General features: G+C 43.3%; 1 protein-coding gene across 2 annotated transcripts in view; it reads right to left on the bottom strand.

The window, feature by feature from the left end:
* The window catches only part of LOC126284250 (uncharacterized), a 151,286-nt gene that overhangs the window by 16,274 nt on the left and 117,450 nt on the right, over positions 1-17,562 (bottom strand). For both annotated transcript variants that reach the window (XM_049983049.1, XM_049983048.1), the window contains exons 4-5: positions 14,255-14,395; positions 448-739 (exon numbers count right to left, since the gene is read on the bottom strand). In XM_049983049.1, the coding sequence (XP_049839006.1) occupies positions 448-739; positions 14,255-14,395 (433 nt within the window). The remainder of the gene's footprint in view (positions 1-447; positions 740-14,254; positions 14,396-17,562) is intronic.

Genomic DNA, 17,562 nt, shown 5'->3' with positions numbered 1-17,562 from the left:
ATTTGATACTAAGGTGATTCAGGTGTTCTACATACTACTTCAATAGTAGTAGATTATACTCACTCATTTCCAAGCATTGTCATCGATCGCTACTCAGAAAAATCGGAGTACCCTAGCCTGGCCATTTTGCCCAGCTCTCGCCTACTACAGCACGTCCATTGGGACCACGACCATCCAACAGCTGTCAACCGCAGTGGTGGAGGAAGTCATGGTGACTTCCGTGTAATTACTGTCTTTGAATGACAGCGTCCTTTGTCTTCGTCTCTTTTCGTATTTCTCTCAGTCACCTGCTGTACGATACTGCAGCAGTTCTTTCTATGGTGCAAGTTTCGTCAAGCAGTGTTACTTAGCAGTGACACATCACGCGAACATTTCGCAAACAAATCTGGGAGCTGAAACCCGGAGACTGGGTGAAGTGCATGGCTCAGGTGGGTGACGGACGCCCACCTTGCTGAGGCTGCCTGGCAGCGGCGGAGTCCACGATGACGGCGTCGCGGCCCACGTCGTGCACGTGCGAGGGGTCGTACAGGGCGGGCACCAGCGGCAGCGAGGGGTAGCGCTGGCCCGGCTCGTCATCGGCGAAGTCCGTGGGCGGCGCCGCGGGGTCGCTCTCCACCACCACCACCTCGCTGTCGCCGCCGCCCCCGGAGGGCGGCTGGTACACCTGCTGCTGCTGCTGCTGCTGCTGTTCCTGCAGCTGCTGCTGCTGGTACAGCAGCTGAAGCTGTCTGCGCAGCACCTGGCGCGAAAGAAACACTCCTCAGCGTGGTACCTATCTGCGGTTGACGTCACTTAACCTCAGCAGTGTCCAACCTCAAGAATAAATAAGAAATGTGAAAACAAAGAAAATGGTTCAAATGGCTCTGAGCACTATGGGACTTAACATCTGAGGTCATCAGTCCCCTAGAACTTAGAACTACTTAAATCTAACTAATCTAAGGACATCACACACATCCATGCCCGAGGTAGTATTCGAATCTGCGACCGTAGAGGTCACGCGGCTCCAGACTGCAACTCCTAGAACCGCACGGCCACTCCGGCTGGCCAAATGTGAAAACACTTTTGTCGCGTAAAAGGTGGATGATAAACCTACTGATTGTGTAACAAACACAAAGTGTTTTGAGAAGAATATTGATTCTCAATGTGGTGTGCATACTGTAAGACCTGCGGTACACACACCATCAGATTATTTGACTTGTCGCTCTAACGAAGTAGGCGAGTGTCAGTAATATGTCTAGTGGTCTTATCGTGTCATGTTTATCTTTTGCCGTTAGGTCAGACGATAGAAATGCCACTTGCACGCTTAGAGTAGCAGATTGACGGTGACCAACTTTAGACAGAACTTGATAAATTTTCACACACATTTATTAAAATAATAAAAAGCATAGACCTTACTTAACTTGATTCTGGATGCTATTTACAACTGACAGTCTGAAGTTTCTTTGGTCTTGATACGGTAATCTTATTCTCACATATCTCTGATACTCGACAAAGTGTCTATACATTTCTCTTCATGGCTATGTACAGGAATATGATAATCTTATTAGGCGCAGACTGAAACTTGACTACAGACTAATGCAGACTGATGCAGGCAGACCAATCGGAGGTCTGTACACTCGTTATAATACGTCGAGCGTTCAGGTATCACAGCGCGAGTGTGATCCACGAGGAGAAAAGGTTCTACATTAGCAGCAATCTCATTCGCTGCGAGACATATTAATATGCGGATCGGCGGAAGCAGAATTTGGTCCGTCTCTAAGGCAGCGCCATCTTGTAGTGCAGAGACGGACGAGCGCTGCGCCTGCACTCTTGTGCTTAGCGGGGCGCGCTCTAGTGGGAAAGTTGTGTACGCGCTGACTACGCAGAACTATCTACACAACAGTCAACAAACGTGGAATGAACAGAACGAGAATATCAACCGCATCTTATGCCCCTAGGATTCAATCATCAGTTTTTAACAGCCAATCTCTTATGCTAAAGTACTAGTCCTATGTACTTCTTGATGCAATAATTTACCAACAGCTGCATGTATTGTAGAAATATATTTTATTTCATGAACTTCTATGTGCTACCAGATTCGGCATTATATTGATGCCATCTTCAGGCCCCACTCGTCATAGTCGTAAAACCGCTATACACGGAAGGAACCATATAACCGGATCCGTGAATCAATTCGTCCTGCAGGAGCTCTTGGTGGCCAGGCGACAGAGACTCAGGACGTTCATGCCAGCCGTCGTCACATGACCCATAATGGATCAACGAAGATAGTAGTATGTACGTTCAGTTCTCAGCTATGGTATTCTTTTCAAGTGATCAAGGGCACGAAACATGAATATAATTTTCAAATTACAGTAATATGCTCTCACAATAATAACTAAAAGTATCAGTTGTGCTCATTGTAAAACACAATTAAAAAAGCTGGATATACATACTGTATCGAGTGATTACATCTGCCAATTCATTGTGTATATTAGAGAAAACATTAACACGCATTTAACTAATGGTTCTACACATAATCATGAATAAAGAGCAAATCTGACCCTATATTTGCTAATGAAAAACAAACAAAAAGATCAGAACAGCATTTTGTACAAGCAAATTAAATTTTATAACAAACTTCCCAGTCTAAGGCGCCTTGCCACGGTTCGCCCTGCTCCGCCGGTCGGAGGTTCGAGTCCTCCTTCAGGTATAGTGTGTGTGTGTGTGTGTGTGTGTGTGTGTGTGTGTGTGTGTGTGAATCTGGTGTCCTTAGCGTAAGTTACTTTAAGTTCGATTAATTGGTGTGTAAGCCTAGGGACAGATGAGCTAAGCAGTTTCGTCCCATAGTAACTTACCAGAAATTTCCAAAAAGAACTTTCTAAAAAAATGATAAAGATTACTACAGTACAAATGTACAAATGGTGTCACCCTCGAGTGTCCGTAGTGTGTGAAGTGATGTGCTAGACAATGTTTCATGTAGTATGTATTTTGTGCAAATTCCGTACAATCAAAAAAACATTCTACAATAGTGACGAACCGAATGAGGTAGTGCGATTTATAAGACTCCGCACTCTAACTCGGAAGGATTAGGTTTGCTTCGTCCAGCCATTCTGATTTGTGATTTCCGTCGTTTTCCAAAAATGTTTGAGGCAAATGCCAGGACGATTCCTTCGTATTTATTTTCATTGTATTATGAGGACAAACTCTCCATCATTGTGAAATGAAACCTGGATGAATAAATAAATAAATAATTAAATACCTTCCCAACATGGCGTCGGAATGATAACAGTACCATTTAAAAATTAATCATAACACACTTGGAAACAACGGCGTATAAAATGTTTAGCTATACAAATTTCAAAATTTAGATGAGTTCGGCCAAAAGGCACAATGGCTCATCAAACAGCTTCCTCTTTCTTACGTATGTAATACCACTTCACGGTTTCGTTCTTTAATACATTGGCGGATTGCCCATTTTTTCGAATCAATATTCAGTCCGGTTTGATACGGCATGTAACGACTTTTCCCCTTGTACCAACCACTTCCCCTTAGTAGTACTAATTGCACCCAACAACCTTAGATATTCGATCTTATATGTTCCCGTTTCTCTATTGCGATTACAGATTCTTCCCTCTACTATTATAAAAGAAATTATATTATTTTAATCAGTGTTCCCAAATATCGCATCACACACAGGTCGTGTAGAAAGTTCCATTTCTTATCAGTCCTCTCAATTTTCACCATCCTGTTGTAACGTCACTTTATTCCACTTATTACGATTATGGAGATGATAGGAACCTTATTTTCATTTTATAGGATAGGTTATAGGCACAGACAATGATAGCTTAATGGGAGCTACCCCCAAACTGTTAACACGACAAATTATTCGCAATTTATTACAAATATCTGACGGCACACTTTGACAAATACCCTTGATCAGTTCTGCAAGTACGTTAAATACACCGTGGGTCTGCTTTAGGAAATGATTCAAGTCTAACTGAAACTACTTTGGCTGCATCAATCTTAAATAATTAAATATACGCGATAAGCTCGTCAGTGCTATTGCTTCCTATAGCTGTAACTTGGAAGTGCGAATAATGGAGAAAAAGGTATAGTGCCAACAGTTAATACTACGCTATTTGCACATGGCTCATCATTGTGGCAATAGGCTACCTTTAAGATGTCCATACTGTAAACCGAATTTGTCGGTATACAATTCATGTATTTATTAGTTGCGTTGCAATTTAAGCGGACCTTCTATATCCTATGCTGCCAATGTTAAATTATAGAAATTTTGTGACCCAGTACCTCGCAAACTTTTTAAGACACCAACTTACATTTTTCCATAATTATTGAATGTACCTTTCTAGATACACTGAAAGCGACTTTTTACTAAAATTGTATTGAGGGGCATGTTATCTTTTTTCCAAACACTCAATTATTTGACAGAATTTTGAAATAAATGAACATAAAAACATAACAACTCAGGATATTTTAATTATTCTAGTTCCATATGTGTTAAATCTCGCACTTGGCATGCTGTGAAAATTTCATGTCTCTACCATCAGTACCTTTTTTAGAAAATCGGCCATTTATTGCATAAAATGTAATTAAGAGATACTGAGGTTTAAAACTTTTTTATTACAAATTCTTATACAGACTTACATTACCGCGTCTTATATGAACTAGAATTGCCCTGTGTCTTCTTCATTGTCACAAGAGCTCAGTGTTTGCCTCCTCCTTTTCTTTCTTGCTTCTTTTGTCATTTTCTGAGCAGCTAATTCTGCTTCACGTACACGAAGCTCATCCAGGTCCTGTAGTCCTTTACCTGCGTTCTGTCCAAATCTTACCCCTAACTTCTCCAGAACCTTACGTCTTTCATAGTTCTCACCATTAAAAGTTATTACAGCATCAGACACTGCTAACTTTAGTCATAAGGGCAACAAATATGTTTATAGGCACAAGGCACCACTCAACATTATTGAAGGACTGATTAACATTCTGGCTCTTCCCATGTAAACACTTCTTTAGCAGCTCACGATTTGCGAGATCTCTGTAAATAGGTTTGATAGCCTCCATTACTGCCAAAGGAAAAGAATGTTTATGTGTAAATTCATGCAGCGTGACAGAACATTCAGCTTGCCTATATTCACACTAAGTGTTTGTTGATGGTGGACACAAAGTATGACATGGCTTTTGATTGGCTTATATTCGATGAATGGAATTGCTCCACACAGCTCTTTTCATCTTTAGTAATGAACTATAAGTAGAATAAGCCGAAGATATTCAAAATACTGGTAATAAGCGATATAATGTTAGCTGTAAAAACGAAATTGCATAAGAAAATGAAAATTAACATGACTATCTATCAACATATAAAGAAAAATCAGAGTTAAGGGAAAAGTGATAGTTAACCTTTTTGATCCATTTAGCTTATGAAGGAGAAAAGGAATTTCTGAAAATCAGAACACGAGAGAAAAAAGTACAAAAATCAGGACTACATTTGTTAAAATAAATAACTAAATCTAACAAGCTGTCAGTATGTATAGATGCGAAAGATAGAAGAAAGTGGAAGGTAATGAGTGCAAGGAGAAAAGAGAAACATTGGAAAAAATGAAAATAACAGAAACCAAAGAAGAATTTAATTTATTATATAACGCTTATTTATCAATGAAATTATAGCTGCACAACGTTAGAAGATAGAAAAAAGTGAAAGATAACAAGGGGAAGGAAAAAAGAGAAAAATTGGAAAAACAGAAAATACCTAAAACCAAAAAAGAACTGAATTTGTTATACAACACTAGTTTATCTATGACATTATGCACGCACCGTGGTAGAAGAGATTCGTATAAATAATTAACAGTAAATGATGCACAGTTTAAGGAAACAATTAGAAACTCTAGAAGCAGCAAATCCAAGCGTATCAGCAGCAAACTGGAATACAATATTGTATTAGAAACCTCTTCATAACAGCCACAGAAAGGTATCAAGGGCCTAAGTCCATAATACGAGGATTTTACATAACAGAATCACGTAGTTATGGTGGATGGGATGGTAACAGCCTGTATTGTGTTTACTCATTTAATATTAAGTTGGTATGTTGTGTCTTATGATTGTCGATTTCCAGTAGGTTCACATCTTACATCATATGAGGATTTCTTAATCACCCACTTATTTCATGTATAGACAACATGACTGCCACAGCTCTGCGTGACCGATCGATATACACGTTTCCAAAGAATTTGCATATGATTTTAGTCAGACAAATCCATACGAAGTGTTGTAGTTTAACTTTAATGTTGAATAAAAATTTTGATATGCTGTTGGTATTATTAAATGCCTGCTTGTAGTTGCGAGACCTTAATTTTTTGTGAGGTTGTCTGAATTTTGTGGAATATATGCGGTAATGCAACAGATGTTATTACTACTGACTGGTTCTTGTTGCCCAGCGAGGAGAAGTGGTATAATTTACGCATTCTCTTTTTTCGTACACAATTATCAATCAAGGCCGAGCTACAGCTGTTGCTGGAAGGGGTATGTTTGATAGTTCGTATTTCTGCTGCAAAGACAGAGCGCCAATGAAACAGACAAGAGGCAATTCACTGTCAAGTTGAAAATTGTGTTATTGTGGCTGTGAAGATGCTGGAAGCTTGCAGAGATAACCGTATCTGTGGCTATGTTTTATCCTGTAAATGCTGAATAAGTATCTCTTTCTGCTAATATCTGTAATAAAATCCAAGAAATCTATAAAAGAGTCTCACAGCTCCATTGTTCACTGAATTTTACAATGGAGGAAGTTTAAATGTTGCAGTAATTACTGTAGAATGCTTGAATTTTCTTATGATGGAAACTCAAATGTTGTGGTAATAGCTAAAACATTTGAACGCCCAACATAAGAAAATTCATTTCACAATAGAGCTGGGAGGCTCTTCCATAAATTTCTTAGACCTTAATACAGATAGAAGAACATGAAAGGACTTATTTATAATTTGCAGAAAAAACATAGCTACATATATGGTATTTCCTGCAAGCTCCCAGCACGTAACAGCCACAAACATGCAGCTTTCCTTTCGATGGTGCATCGTCTCATGTTCCATTAACTGATTCTGATTTTCTAACAGTGCTACAAACTATGAAATATATCGCTTCCAGTAATGATTACAGTTTTGCCATTTTTGATAATATACTAATAAAAAGTAAAAAGGCATCAAATTACACCACTTTTGTACGAAAGGCAAAAGTAACCAGTCAGCAGTTATAAAAACTATTGAATTATCCCACACACTGTCAAAATGACAACCTCACAAAAAAGTTAAGGTCTGTAAATACAGTCCTACATTTTATAATATCAAGAACAGATTAAAATTTTTGTTCAGTAGTAAAGACGAACTTCAGCCCTTGATAGAGTGTGGTATGTACAAAAATCATATGCAAGTATTGTGGGAAAGCATATATTGGTCAGTCAGGCAGCTCTGTGGCAAGTAAATTATTTGTGCATGAGAGAAGCTGGAGATCCAGAAAAAAAGGCTGAACTTTAGACGCTCGTTTTTTACCAGAAAATCACTCATATGATATAGAATGCGAAGTTTTACATGCTGTTAAGAAAAGCAGGAAGATGGTCCAACTAAAAATCGACATATGACACAGACTGGCAGTTTATGGCCAGTGACGAAGGATTAATGATCCATTATCAAAGGTTTTCCCAGTTAGAAATGAATTTTAACATCTTAAACCCAGTAGAAACTAACATTGGCACTTAGAAATGAAAATCATTCGTGTAATTTCATCTATGTCAAATAACTAAAACATTTCAGAACAGCAAGTGAATTAGTTTTAACTAGTGAACACAAAGTCCATGAAACGCCAATTACTGCCTACGGTTAAAATAATACCTGGACCTAGGACTTGGTTTGAAAATTAGAAAAAAATGCTGTGCAGCACAGAGAAAATATGCTTTAGGAGGTGGTAGTATAGACTGACTAGAATAAAATGTGCCGTATAGCTTGTGTCCGATTTTTAGAACGCAATCCAAACAAATACTCACAGATAATGTTATACAAATCAAGTGATTCTGTTCAGAGTTGATCTTCGTAAATTCTACTTCCGCCTTGAGTGCAGTTCCTCTTACTTACGTCTTGGCTTTCTTCTATAGGGCAACATTTTTCTTAATCTGAACGATTAATTTTTTAATTCTTCTGTTATATTCACTTTTTCACTGTAGAATTCGTCCATTAACCATCTCCAGGGGCAAAAATCTGTAGAGGTACCGCCCGGAGATTTGTTGGTCACAAATCCCGACCATATCTATTTATACATCTGCCTTGTGAAATTAAACTTAAGTGGTTGCTTCAAGACTAGAATGTGTTGGGACCCATCTTGTAGCCAAATGAACTTCTTTCAATAACGCAGGCAGCTCGTTTTCCAGAAAGTCTAGATAACGGGCCCTAAATGCAGATGCGATAACACAATAGGCCCAATAAACAGATTATTGCACCACACCATTCATTTAAACCGAAACGTCATTGAAATTGTGTCTCCACAAAGGCACGTTTTTTTTCGTCGGACCACCGATTTGAGTCATGAGAAATGTTGATACCGCCATGAGTGGAAGCGGTTTCATCACTACACATCAGTACTGGGATTACTCAGCTATTTGCTGTTAGCCAGGATAAAATATCAATCGTCCAACTTCACATCCTTCTCGAAGGTGTTGAATCAACTGTAAATGATGTCGATAGAGGCCGTGCGTACGTTATGTTGGCCATATTACGATACGTGTAGAAATTGCGAGTGTGCTTGTTGAAGGAGTACATTCTGCCAACTGAAGGATGTCATCTGTTTCATCTACATACTGTTAATTTGCGTGTTCAAATGAGATACGACTGCTGAAAACTGCTCCAGTCAAGAGCCGTTTAGTGCGAATGTGAGTAAACACACTTACATCTGATGCTCTGCTATTACGAAATCGTCTACCGTATTCTCTACAAGCAGTAGAAACATTCTGTTACAAAACCCCGAATCAGCATTTGTAAATACGTGCAGCATGCGCAAACGACTCAGTAGAATTGGCCGACAAATCACAATCGTAGCTGAATAGCTCAACTATGTAAACTCAACCACAGATGCACAACTTGAACTTCCAAACAAAATGACAGTTGATAAATAATCTCATAGTACCTGGAGTACCACCACACGAAATGATAACTTATAGCTGTAACCAGCTATATCGCTGTAACCAATAAAAATTAGGCACGTGTCGTATCGATTGCTTTATTTTTGTATCCTACCACGTCCCAAAACATTTCCTAACCCTCTTGACATACCCTGCACTGCATCTACAATCAAGGACAAAACAAGGCGCATGACGAAGGAATTATCCGAATGGTACAGAAATCGATAGATATATGATGTACACGTGCAGACAAACAAATGAATACAGTTTCAGAAAAATTGGATGATTTATTCACGAGAAACACCTTCACAAATTGAACAAGTCAATAACGTGTTAATCAATTCTTGCCCTTTTGCAATCGGTTATTCGGCTTGGTATTGATGGATAGAACTGCTGGAAATCCTCATGCGTGATATCATACCAACGCCTGTCCAAAGAACGTGTTAGATCGTTAGAATCTCGAGCTGTTTGGAAGTCCCTGCATATAATGCTACAAACGTTCTCAATTTGTGAGATATTCGGGGATATTTCTGGGCAATCTAGGGTTTGGTAAGCACGAAGATAAACAGTAGAAAGACTCGCCGTGAGCGAGCGGGCATTATCTTGCTGAAATGTAAGGCCAAGCTGGCTTGCCATTAAGGGTAACAAAACGAGGTGTAGAATATCGTCGACATATCATTGTGCTGTAAGGCTGCCTCAGATAATATTCAAACGGTTCTGTTATGAAAAGAAATGGCATCCCAGACCATCATTCCTGGTTGTTGGGCCACATCGCTGGCGACAGTCAGGTTGGTATCCACCACTGTCCAGGCCATCTCCAGACGTCTTCGGCATGGGATCTCATTGACTAAAGTAGAATCATCTTCAGTGATGAGCCGTTTTCAGACTGAGCCACGACGTCCAGTGAAGACGTGACTGGAGACGCGACAGACAATGTAGGGATACCAAATTGACTGTCGCTATCGATGTGGTCTGACAACCAGGAATGATGGTCTGGGATGCCATTTCTTCTCAAAACAGGACAGTTTGGTTATTATACAAGGCACTCCTATAACACAGCGGTACTTCGATGATATTCTACATCTTCTGTTACTCCTCATGGCAAGCCATCCTGGATTTACATTTCAGCAAGACAATGCCCGCCTGTACTGTCGTGAGATTCTACTACTTTTCTTCATGCTTGCCAAACCTTACCATGGCCAACTGAGAACGTATGGAGCATTACGGACAGGGCCCTCCAACCAGCTGGGGATTTTGACCACACAACGGGCCACTTGGCACAATGTCTCTCAGAAGGCAACCCAACAAACTCTGTCAATCAGTGCCATGCTCGTATAAGAGCCAAGGGTGGACCAACGCGTTATTGAGATTAAAATTCTCCTAGGTATTATGCCGCGTCATTGCTAAAAACTGACAATAATAATAAACTAACACCGACGTTTCGGCCTAATTGCAACGGCCTTCCTCAGGGCACGACAGGTTTTGCATGGGGAAAACTGTTAATTGGCCCTCTAATATGATTGGCTAGTCATGACATATGGGAAGATGGAAGGAATGTGGCTATTCGTGGATGCCCACGTCGTCAGTGATTGGTAGCTGTCCGCCAATCAGCGTTCGGCTTCTGGCCGGCAAGTTTTCCTCCCGGTGTGCGCGGAAGTGGACTGACAGTTGCTCTACAGCTGTTTGTGCAGATACGTCCGTGTCCCGTGTAGCTTCTGCCCCGCGACCGCTCGCGGCCCGTTGGACTGGGATGGCCGGCAGCCAGGACGCCGGGAGTCTGTAGCCATCTTCTCTGTGGATGTTGTCAGGCTGCTTAATAATTTCGATCGCCTCCCGTATTTTTCGTTCTCCCATCCACGATTCTTTCTCCAGTACTCGGGCTTCCTGGAACTTGACAGGTAGTCCACAGTCACGGTGGTGTTACGCTATAAAAAATGGTTCAAATGGCTCTAAGCACTATGAGACTTAACATCTGAGGTCATCAGTCCCATAGAACTTAGGACTACTTAAACATAACTAATCTAAGGACATGACACAGATCAATGCCCGAGGCAGGATTCGAACCTGCGACCGTAGCGGTTGCGCTGTTCCAGACTGTAGCGTCTAGAACCACTCGGCCACCCCGGCCGGCTGTTCCGCTATCGCCGATTTATTTTGTTCTTGTAATCGTACGTACTTCACCTGGCGGGGAAAATATTACGAACAGTTAGATGGAGTGGCAATGAGTTCTCCGCTCTCCCCTGTAGCTGCGGACATCTTCATGGAAGTCTTTGAACAAACGGCCCTAGCTTCTGCTCCGTTACGTCCCAGTTCTTGGATCCGATATGTGGACGACAGATTCGTTATCTGGCCTCACGGTGAAGCGGAATTGGGAAACTTCCTCCAGCACTGAAATAGCCTGCACAAAAATATAAAGTTCACAGGCGAGACTGAAAACAATGGTACCTTCTGTGGTGTCACCGTCAGACACCACACTTGCTAGGTGGTAGCCTTTAAATCGGCCGCGGGCCGGTAGTATACGTCGGACCCGCGTGTCGCCACTATCAGTGATTGCAGACCGAGCGCCGCCACACGGCGGATCTAGAGAGACTTCCTAGCTCTCGCCCCAGTTGTACAGCCGACTTTGCTGTCGATGGTTCACTGACTTCTACGCTCTCAGTTGCCGAGACGATAGTTAGCATAGCCTTCAGTTACGTTATGTGCTACGACCTAGCAAGGCGCCAGTATCCGTACTATTGATGTTGTGAATCATGTACCATAAAGAGCGACGTGCATCATTAATGGATTAAAGTTAAGTATTTCACCAGCCACGTCCGTTTTTCTCAATTCTAATTCCCTTGTCATATTCCAAACCTCACGCCAGCCTGCGTGAGCTGAGACACGTGCATTTCGGCCTCCTTTAGTAATACCGTTGGCTCTCCTGCCAACCACAACACCTTCCCATTTTTGGATGTGGAAGTATACAGAGTTGCCGAAGGTAAACTGGGACATTAAGTGTACCCGAAACCAACGCACCCTAATCGGTACCTGCAGGCGGAGAGGCACCACCACCCAGCTCAAATGTATTCTGTTCTGCATACGTTAACTGCCCGAGCCTACCGGATAAGCGATGAAAATAACATCAAAGAAGAATTGAAGGAGCTACAACACACGTTTCGTTCCAACGGCTATGACGACAACATCATAAGTAAGGTAGCTAAAACCAAAGGGAGTAGAACACGAGAAGAAGGCAAAGAAGAGAAGCTTCCACTGGTACACTTACCGTATGTAAAAGGCGTCAGTGAACGGCTAGGCAACCTCCTCCGCCGACGAGGTTTCAGACCGATTTTGCGAAGCAGTCACAGGATTCACGAAATTATAGGTTCCACCAAGGATGTCGTCAACACTGCTGGTGTTTACGAACTACAGTGTGAGAGCGGAGCTGCCTACATAGGAGAAACAGGGAGACCTCTCATCTTACGAGTAGCAGAATACGGACGCTATTTATGATTACAACAAAATAATAAATGGGCGATAGCGGAACACCACCGTGACTGTGGACAACCTATCAGGTTCCCGGAAGCCCGAGTACTGGAGAAAGAATCGTGGATGGGAGAACGAAAAATACGGGAGGCGATCGAAATTATTAAGCAGCCTGACAACATCCACAGAGAAGATGGCTACAGACTCCCGGTGTCCTGGCTGACGGCCATCCCAGTCCAACGGGCCGCGAGCGGTCGCGGGGCAGAAGCTACACGGGACACGGACGTATCTGCACAAACAGCTGTAGAGCAACTGTCAGTCCACTTCCGCGCACACCGGGAGGAAAACTTGCCGGCCAGAAGACGAACGCTGATTGGCGGACAGCTACCAATCACTGACGACGTGGGCATCCACGAATAGCCACATTCCTTCCATCTTCCCATATGTCATGACTAGCCAATCATATTAGAGGGCCAATTAACAGTTTTCCCCATGCAAAACCTGTCGTGCCCTGAGGAAGGCCGTTGCAATTCGGCCGAAACGTCGGTGTTAGTTTATTATTATTGTCAGTTTTTAGCAATGACGCGGCATAATACCTAGGAGAATTTTAATCTCAATAACGCGTTGGTCCACCTGTGGCCCTTATACGAGCATGGCACTGATTGACAGAGTTGTTGGGTTGCCTTCTGAGGGACATCGTGCCAAGTGGCCCGTTGTGTGGTCAAAATCCCCAGCTGGTTGGAGGGCCCTGTCCATAATGCTCCAACGTTTTCACTTGGCCATGGTAAGGTTTGGTAAGCATGAAGACAAGCAGAAGAATCTCTCGCCACTACAGGCGGGCATTGCCTTGCTGAAATGTAAATCCAGAATAACTTGTCATGAGGGGTAACAGAAGGAGATGTAGAACATGATTGACGTACCGCTCTGTTATAGTAGTGCCACGGATGACAACCGAAGCGACTCTGTTATGAAAAGAGATGGCATCCCAGACCATCATTCCTGGTTGTCGGGCCACATCGCTGGCGACAGTAAGGTTGGTATCCCACCACTGTCTGGTGCGTCTGCGTCTTCGCTGGACATCGTGGCTGAGTCTGAAAACGGCTCACCACTGACGATGATTCTACTTTAGTCAATGAGATCCCATGCCGAAGACAAGTCTGGAGATGTCCTGGACAGAGGTGGATACCAACCTGACTGTCGCCAGCGATGTGGCCCGACAACCAGGAATGATGGTCTGGGATGCCATTTCTTTTCATAACAGAACCGTTTGAATATTATCTGTGGCAGCCTTACAGCACAATGATGTGTCGACGATATTCTTTACCGCGTTTTGTTACCCTTAATGGCAAGCCATCCTGGCCTTACATTTCAGCAAGATAATGCCCGCCGCGAAAGCCTACGTTCTTATACCAACGCGTTATTGATTTACTCAGTTTGTGGAGATCTATCTCTTGAATGAACCATCTAATTTTTCTGAAATTATTACCATTTGTTTGTCTGTACATATACATCACATCTACCATTCGGATAATTCTTTCATGCTGCGTGGTTTTTATATTTCGTCTTGTAGTTTACTTGTGTGCCCCTCTCACCCAGCCCCCGCTCTGCACACAGGGTACTGACGCACAGTGCTGGCGGTACCTGCTGGTAGGTCTGCAGGTGCTGCTTTCGCGCCGCCTCCACCTCCGGAGTGTCGCGGACGGGCTGCGGAAGACCCGGGTAGGTAGCAGGTAGGTGGTTCCCGGCGGCGTGGAAGCCCTGGCCCTCGTCCCAGTACTGCACCTGAAATCCAGCACTCCGTCACACTCGCGAGCCAGAATAGCCCGCCAGAAACAATACACTGCTTATAGGGTACAGGCCGCGAAGGTAAGTGTCACGAACGTCAACCATCAGAACACGTTGACATCAGGATACTTGTGGAACATGAGCCACCAACATTCTTTTTATACACTACTGGCCATTAAAATTGCTACAGCAAGAAGTGCAGATGATAAACGGGTATTCATTGGACAAATATAATAGAACTGACATGAGATTACATTTTCACCCAATTTGGGTACATCCTGAGAAATCAGTACCCAGCACAACCACCTCTGGCCGTAATGCCTTGATACGCCTGGGCTTTGAGTCAAACAGAGCTTGGATGGCGTGTACAGGTACAGCTGCCCATGCAGCTTCAACACGGTACCACAGTTCATCAAGAGAAGTGACTGGCGTATTGTGACGAGTCAGTTGCTCGGCCACCATTGACCAGACGTTTTCAGTTGGTGAGAGATCTGGAGAATGTACTCGCCAGGGCAGCAGTCGAACATTTTCTGTATCCAGAAAGGCCCGTACAGGACCCGCACCATGCGGTCGTGCATTATCCTGCTGAAATGTAGGGCTTTCCAGGGATCGACTGAAGGGCAGAGCCACGGGTCGTAACGCATTTGAAATGTAACGTGCACTGTTCAAAGTGGCGCCAATCCGAACAAGAGGTGACCGAAATGTGTAACCAGTGGCATCCCATAACATCGCGCCGGGTGATACGCCAGTATGGCGATGACGAACGCACGCTTCCAATGTCCGTTCACCGCGATGTAGAAAAACACGGATGCGACCATCATCGTGCTGTAAACAGAACCTGGATTCATCCGAAAAAATGACGTTTTGCCATTCGTGCACCTATGTTCGTCGTTGAGTACACCATCAAAGTCGGAAACGTGATGGTACGCATATCTCCTTCTTACACGAGGCATCACAACAACGTTTCACCAGGCAACGTCGCTCAACTGGCGTTTGTGTATGAGAAATCGGTTGGAAACTTTCCTCATGTCAGCACGTTGTAGGTGTCGCCACCGGCGCCAACCTTGCGTGAATGCTCTGAAAAGCTAATCATTTGCATATCAGAGCATCTTCTTCCTGTTGGTTACATTTCGCGTCTGTAGCACGTCATCATCATGGTGTAGGAATTTTAATGGCCAGCAGTGTATGACTGTAATTCGCCTTTCAACAGTATACATTTCGTAGCTGAAACATTTCTGTGAATGAAAGTAGTTTCGTATCAACAAAACGCTCCTGTCCTTGAGCTGCGTCACACTTTTAAAATCCCATTAGCTTTCGGCCGAGTTCTCTTCGGCCATTGTCAAGGGGTAACGGACTGCAGTGTCGTCTGTGGTCTGGGCTATACACATTTGTGCTGCCGGCTGTGGCCCAGTCAGTCTCAAATGAGGCGGGGACTGTAATCGCGTTAAGGAAGATATTTTGATGCATGACGCTGCAGTCGGTTACCACCACGTCAATGACCTAGAGGAACTCAGCCGAAAGGTCGTGCGACTGTTAACCACTTGATACGACTGAAAGCTCGATAAGAATTTTTGAAATATTTCAGTCTTATTCGCCGGTGGTCACTTAATTGTATATAATGAGGGATGACATGAGCCTCTTGAAGGCGATCAAATGTTTGATAAGAGATGGGAACCAAAACAGTCTTTGATCGCAAATTTGTTTATTCAATAATCGGTTTCATTCGTTATGATCATAATCAGACTGATCTATGAAGTCCATTCAACTGCAACCTGGTCAGTACCTCTACCTTTGCTTACACGTTAAGGTGGCACCACGAAACCGCGGATATGGTGGCACCGCCTATAGGTACAGAGACTCAGGCGTGTGCCCCGTTTGATGTTGCGTAGCGCCAGTGTGGTTTCACGCCGAAGAGAAGGCGGTCACACAAGTTGTTGCCCACTGCCGAACATGCAGCCGAGTAAGCGGGAACAACAAGGAGTGATTCAATTTTTGGCGGTAGAGGGAGTTGGAGGTCGTGAAATGTATCGACGGATGACGGCTGTATGCGGTGAGTACAGTGTGAGTCTCATAAATCCCGCCCACACACGGCCAATGCAGTGAAGACGACATTGAAGCAGTTTCGGTGGGAAACGGTGGAACATCCAACGTACAGTCCTAACCTTTCACCGTGTGACTTACATGTGTTTGGACATCTAAAACAAGCTATTCCGGACATTTATTCGCAACGGACGACGAAGTGTGTGGCTGGGTCCAGGTCTGGATCCGAGAGCAGCCTACTAGCTTCTTCAAAGATGGAATCGACCGACTAGTGCCGCAATGGGATAAGTATGCCAACTGTTTTGGTGACTGTTTTTGAGTATGTTTACTGTATATAACTACATTTTTGAATTAATAAAGTCGTTGCCGTTACTTTACGATAGTGATAGAGTTTAATTTGAATGCCCCTTATAAAAAAGAAAGGATGTTCATACTTACGAGTAAGATCACTGTGATTGGACCAGTACAAGCAGTAGTGTTGATTGACGTGACCTGACAAGCATTTAATAAATAACATATCTGTCTTCTTTAACTTACTGGCCATTAAAATTGCTACACCACGAAGATAACGTGCTACACACGCGAAATTTAACCGACAGGAAAAAGATACTGTGATATGCAAATGATTAGCTTTTCAGAGCATTCACACAAGGTTGGAGCTGATAGCGACATGTACAACGTGCTGACATGAGGAAAGTTTCCAACCGATTGGAAGCGTGTATTCGTCATCGCCATACTGGCGTATCACCCGGCGTGATGGTATGGGGTGCCATTGGTTACACGTCTCGGTCACCTCTTGTTCGCATTAACGGCACTTTGAACAGTGGACGTTACATTTCAGATGTGTTACGACCCGTGGCTCTACCCTTCATTAGATCCCTGAGAAACCCTACATTTAAGCAGGATAATGCACGACCGCATGTTGCAGGTCCTGTACGGGCCTTTGTGGATGCAGAAAATGTTCGAGTGCTGCCCTGGCCAGCACATTCTCCATATCCCTCACCAACTGAAAACGTCTGGTCAATGGTGGCCGAGCAACTGGCTCGTCACAATACGCCAGTCACTACTCTTCATGAACTGTGGTGTCGTGCTGAAGCTGCATGGGCAGCTGTACCTGTACACGC

Source organism: Schistocerca gregaria, chromosome 8 (genome assembly GCF_023897955.1).
Source record: "Schistocerca gregaria isolate iqSchGreg1 chromosome 8, iqSchGreg1.2, whole genome shotgun sequence".
Classification (NCBI taxonomy): Eukaryota; Metazoa; Arthropoda; class Insecta; order Orthoptera; family Acrididae; genus Schistocerca; species Schistocerca gregaria.
The sequence above is the reverse complement of the archived record's forward strand: the minus strand, read 5'-3'. Positions and strand labels throughout refer to the sequence as shown.